At 45.5% G+C, this 6,000-nt stretch overlaps 1 protein-coding gene across 5 annotated transcripts in view; it reads right to left on the bottom strand.

Moving 5' to 3' along the window:
- Positions 1 to 438: 438 nt before the first annotated feature.
- Positions 439 to 6,000, bottom strand: part of LOC131397527 (zinc finger protein 211-like) — a 114,091-nt gene continuing 108,529 nt past the window's right edge. For 4 of the 5 annotated variants that reach the window (XM_058530569.1, XM_058530571.1, XM_058530570.1 and 1 more), the window contains 2 exons: positions 4,748 to 4,869; positions 439 to 3,562 (listed from right to left, as the gene is read on the bottom strand). In XM_058530569.1, the coding sequence (XP_058386552.1) occupies positions 2,259 to 3,562; positions 4,748 to 4,869 (1,426 nt within the window). In that variant the 3' untranslated portion in view covers positions 439 to 2,258. Of the gene's footprint in view, positions 3,563 to 4,747; positions 4,875 to 6,000 lie in introns of all 5 variants that reach the window. The other variant, XM_058530573.1, reaches the window with a different exon arrangement.

Genomic DNA, 6,000 nt, shown 5'->3' with positions numbered 1-6,000 from the left:
CGTCCCACATACAGCAACTAGAAGGATGTGCAACTATGACATACAACTATCTACTGGGGCTTTGCGGGGGGCAGGGAAGGAGGAGGTTTGACAATAGATGTCAGCTCAGAGCCGGTCTTCCTCAACAAAAAAATGAAGATTACCACAGATGTTAGCTCAGGGCTGATCTTCCTCACAAAAATAAATAAATAAAAATAAATAAATAAGTGTTTTCTATTAGTGTCTTATTTTTTTACATACTCTGATGCATGTTATACATAATCTATATACTCCTAAGTTTTAAATTCCTTTTTCTACACATGAAATTCCTAAACATACTATAAATTTAACCATTTTTCTAAATAAAATAATCCACTAATATAGGGAGGCTAGATGAAACAACAGCCATACAATGATGAATAAGGGGGTAAGGTTCACAGGCCTTCAGCACACATTCCATTTGTGCAGACAAATGAAGCTTTATTATAGCCCAAAACTGCAAACAAGCCGTTGTCCATTAACAGAGAAATGGGTAAACAAATCATGTTACATCCATACAGGAAAATAGTACCCAACAATAACAAATTATTTACATAAGCAACATTTATGAATCTCAAAATAATTATGCAGCATGAGGGAAATCACAATTTAAAAAAAAAGCATTTTATGATTTCAATCATATAAAATTCTATAAAATACAAATTTTCTGTCAAAGAAAGTAAATCAATAGTTGCCATGAAGGCAGAGGAACAGATTAAAAAAGGGCACAGGTAATTCTGAGAGGTGCAGATATGTCCATTATCATGATTTTGATGGCCTCATGAGTGTACATGTCAAAACCATATTGTACAGTTTAAATATGTGCATCTTATAGGACATCAATTCCACCTCAATAAAGCTTTGTAAAAACTGTTTAAATATAAGTGTAGATATCTTTTCTCCTAACCAGAGGTTTAGAAACCCTACATCAACTCAATTGCTCTCTTCATGCCTTGAGAAGGGCAGCCCTGCATCAGTGGCAGAAAATATTAGCAAAGATCTTTTCTATCTGGGTCAGCAGGAATAGCTGCTGGGTCACAAAAACCACATCCCTGGGCTACAAGAGCTCCCTTCCGTCTACTCTCATTTTCTTGCCTATGCAGCACTATCCTTGAGGTCAAGGGTCCCGAGGCTAGAAGAAAAAACAAAGCTTTGTTTGCTCTGACAATGGCCTCAACTACAGGAAGGACACAGGTATAGAGTGTACTATACACTCATCCCATGTAGCCATAGTCACTGGGACATCTTGTGGACGCACCTTTCTCTGCGGTCTCCTCCAGTGCATGTTAATTAATCACATCCAGTGTTTCTGTACAAACTGGTTTCAGCCTGGCCCCTGTAGTCTTACAACCAGTGATGTAAGAAAATCCAAACTTTAGACATGAAGGCACACGATTTGCAGTACCTGGGGTACAGCTCCCCCAATAGCGCTTGACAGTATGTGACATCCCTGGGAAAAGGGAACCAATTTCAACTTCTCATGGAAACACTAAAAGTTGTCATGACAACTATACCCTCCTCCAGGTGACCTCTGGGCCCACAAAAATCCTGGCATCCATGCCATAAACTAGGAATACAAAGCCCTGTAGTCCTTCCTAGGAGGCCTTTGGCAGCAGTGCAAGTTAGACCAGAACTGGACTCTTTTTAAGCTGTAAGCCGCTGGCATTACCCAGACTGATCTTGGCCAAAACTGGGTCAGGATCATGCCCTAATTAGTCAGAGAGGAGAGAATGAGGTCCCACAGAACTTTCATTACATTCTCCAAGGAATGGGAGAGAAAACAGAGACATTTGCCTTCCCTGAGCACACTGGGGAGGGTGATACACACTGTGTGGACTTCCAGGTGGTAGAGGGGAGATGGCTTCTACCACAGAAACTGGCAGGGACCCGGCAGGATAGAATATGCAACAAGGCTCCTACAAGCTCCCCACAAACTAGAACTCATGGGGAATCCCCCCAATGTGGATGCTCAGATGTATGGGGTTTGACTTCAGGCAGGCGGCTCCTCACAAAGACTCTCTAGTTCTGTTACACTGAACAAAGAAATATCATGTTCCCTGCAGGTCAAAGGCCCTTCTCCTATGTGAACTTCCTGCGGCAAAACAAGATCTAGACCTTTAGAGAAAGGGTTTCCTGAGTTTGCTGCACAAAAGGAAGTATAGTTGGATTGTGAAGTTTTCATGTTGAATTGCAGGAGGACATTGGCTAAAGGTTTTCCCACAGTTGTTGCGTTTATGAGGTTATCTGGTATGAAGTTTTCTGTGCTGAATGATGTGGGAGCTTTGGCTAAAGGATTTCCCACATTCCCCACACTCGTAAGGCCTTTCTCCTGTGTGAACTCTCCAGTGCTGAATGAGGTTGGACTTTTGGCTAAAGGATTTCTCACACTCATCACACTTATAAGGTCTGGCTCCAGTGTGAATTCTCCGGTGTTGATTGAGAGTGGACCTGTGGCTAAAGGATTTCCCACAGTCACCACACTCATAAGGCCTCTCTCCAGTGTGAATTCGCAGGTGCTGAACAAGTTTGCATTTGTAGCTGAAGGCTTTTCCACATTCACTGCATTTATAAGGCCTTGCTCCACTGTGAATTTTCTGGTGTTGAATGAGGTTGGAGCTTTGGCTAAAAGAATTCCCACACTCACCACACTTATAAGGCCTGGCTCCAGTGTGCACTCTCTGATGTTTAATGAGAGTAGAGCTGTAGCTAAAGCATTTCCTACATTCGCCACATTCATAAGGCTTCACTCTATTGTGAATCTGCAAGTGCTGAACAAGTCTGAATTTGTAGCTGAAGGCTTTTCCGCATTCGCTGCATTTATAAGGTCTTGCTCCAGTGTGAATTCTGTAGTGTTGAATGAGGCTGTAGCTTTGGCTAAAGGATTTCCCACATTCGGTGCACTGGTGAGACTTTGCTCCTGTGTGAACTCTCTGGCAATTACTAAGGATGGAGCTTTGGTTGAAGGGCTTGTCACAGTTGTCATAGTCATAATAACTTTCTCTAGTGTGAATTTGCTGATGTTGAAAAAGTTTATATTCATAGCTGATTGATTTCCCATCTTCACGGCACTTGTAAAGACTTTTTTCACTATGAAAGGCCTCTCCACACTTCAAACTGCTGTGTGGCTTTGCCTCTTTGAGAGTGGCCTGATGCTGGAGAAGACTCAACATGGCCAGGAAGTCCTTCCCAACTTCCCCACAAGTAAAGGGCTTCCCCGACACATGGATTTTGCAGCTCGTCACAAACGAGGCCTTGTCCATGTCCCTTCCGAACGGCTTCTCTTCAGTGTGCTTTTGGTGCTGGTGGTGGTTTGGACTAAACCAGAATTGCTTTCCACATGCCTCACAGGTGTATGATTTCTGCCCAAGATGTGATCCTTCGTACTCAGCCAGGTACAAAATGTCTCTCCCAACAAGGACACACTTCTCACAAGGGTGCTTCTGAATGGATGGACCTGGATTTGGAGTCTTGTCCAGCGACATTCGTTCTACAGAAACACTCTGCACAGAAAGGGCCTCCTGATCCTCCATTCCATACCAACAACCTGAAAGCACAGAAATGCTGGTGGTGAAGCGCATGTTGTTTATGGTGGCAGGGGACAGCTCCACCACAAATCTGTCAGAACACCAACGAATGAATCCATTGGACTGTGTTCCACATAAGGGCAGTGGGATCAGGTTGATGAAGGGGCTGCTTTGCAGTACTAGGACTCTAAAAATTCACAAAAATGAGGGAGGCCTCACAAGATGAAGGATGTAAGGATGGGGTGCAGCACAGGAGGAAGTAGGTCCAATTCACTCCTCTGCCAGTGGGCTTCAGCAGGGCCGTGGCTGTTGGTGACACGTGAGCGCTGTGTGGAAGTTTGTGTCCAGGGCTGGGAAAATCTGGTTGCAACCAACTAGATGGTGTTCAAAAACTAAAGGTTGTGTGTATGTGTGACCTGATACTGGGGAACACTGCAGAAGGAACAGTAGAGAAAAGGTGATATATGGAGGTAGAAAGGAGGGGGCAGCCAGGGACCAGAAGTCAGTCAAGAACTAGCAAGGAAAGGCAGAAGTGAGGTGTGGTCACTGGCATTGGTGTCAACACACTGGTGGACACAGGGGAAGTTCTGGTATGATGTGAACACAGCCCTGATGTCACGTCCTCCCACAACTGCCATTCACCAACGTCAGGCCTCCTCTGAGCCTATTCTGTGAAGCACTCAGGACTCTTCTTCCTAAACCCCAGTTGAACAACTGCATGGGAACTGTATGATATAAGTCCTAAGGCAATGACAGGACAGGTGAAGGGATAGTACTGACCCAGAGCAACTGTGCACATGACAGACAATAGGAAACAAAACTAAATATTCTAAAAATAGCCCATGGTCCCCAAAGGTAGGGAACAGATCACTGCTGGCACAGATAGGAGACAGCGTCTGCTAGAAGGAAGGAGAAAATCCTGGGCAGAAGTGCCAGGAAGAGGGCAAGCAAGGTGTTCCATCAAGTTCCCCGCAAGACTTCTGATCCTGAATGGCTCCCTGTGAAGTTTTAAGGCAGCACTTTGGGGGCTGCAGGCTTGAGAAGGAAGAGTTGTTCAGCCCAGCCTGTTGACCCCAGCACCTAGCCAGGGAACCGGGAAAGGAGGCAGCACCATAGTCCAAATGTGAGAAGAACAGTGCAGTCCCTGGAGAAAAGCAAAGAGCAGAGTCTAGCCCCAGGGTACTGGGGGAGGAGCAGGGCCTTACCCAATGAGGTCACAAGGGCAAAGTTCTCCAGCATCACATCATGGTAGAGGCATCTCTGAGCTTCATCAAGGAGACCCCACTCCTCCCAGGAGAAGTATACAACCACGTCTTCAAAGGTCACACTATCCTGCCATGAATGGGAAATATGAAACCACAAACAGCTCCTCTCCAAGGACCCATAACCCACCCGCCATGCACCTACCCCATGTTCATCCTCCTCCCAAGCTCCCCAACTCAGAGGTGGTACCAGGCCCTGGTGAGACTGATGTCACTCTCTCTTCATGGTCCCATTAACCACTGTGTCTAGCCCTCAGCAATAACAGACAGGTGCCAGAGAGACAGAATCCAGGTTCAGAGCCCGGCCTCCAGGGCCTGACCAGCCCGCAGCCAGGCAATTTCCCTGGGATTCTCCAGGTGTACCTCCCAGGTACAACCAAACGTGGTCTCACCTTTCAATCTTGAGTCCTTAATATCAAGGCCCTGGGGCTCTCAGCTCCTGCTCCCTCTCCAGATGCACATCTTTCTTAGCACCGCTTTTGCATCTTTGCACCGCCCAACCACATCCCCACATTACTCATCCTACGGCACCAAGAGTACCTGGCAAAATCAAACAGGACGACCCCAGACCTCTGCTCAATTCCACTTCCTGGGGCAGCCTCAAATCCACTGTGAAGGCCAGCCTGCCTGTCTTGGATCTTTGCTTCCATCTTACATAGCCCTGGTCCTCTTCCCACTTTATACTGTACTTGATGTCCCCTCACCAGTCACAGCTCTTTTCTGTCCACTTACCCTATTCAAAGCCCAGACCCAGTGGCCTTCTTCCTCAGGTATATTCATTGGTTAGGACAACGATAACAAAGTACCACATACTGGGTAGCTTCAACAAAAATTTATTTTTTGACAGCTCTAGAGACTAAAGTAGCACGATTAAGGTAGGGGTAGGATTAGTTTCTTTTGTGGCTTCTCTCTGTCTATGTCCAAATTTCCTGTTCTTATAAGGACAATTAGATTAGAGCCCATACAAAAACCTCATTTTAACTTAATTACCTCTTTAAAGACCTTATCTCCAAATATAGTTACATTCTGAGGTACTGGGGATTAGAACTTCAATGTGTAAATTTCAGGGAAACAAAATTCAGCCCATAACACCAGGCTTAGTAACTCACCGATGACCATATTTGCACCTGAGCTCATCCACTAGCCTCACTGAAACACCCCAGGCTCCATGAAAAGTCACCACAAAATTCTGGTGA

Source organism: Diceros bicornis, chromosome 34 (genome assembly GCF_020826845.1).
Source record: "Diceros bicornis minor isolate mBicDic1 chromosome 34, mDicBic1.mat.cur, whole genome shotgun sequence".
NCBI classification, from domain to species: domain Eukaryota; kingdom Metazoa; phylum Chordata; class Mammalia; order Perissodactyla; family Rhinocerotidae; genus Diceros; species Diceros bicornis.
The sequence above is the reverse complement of the archived record's forward strand: the minus strand, read 5'-3'. Positions and strand labels throughout refer to the sequence as shown.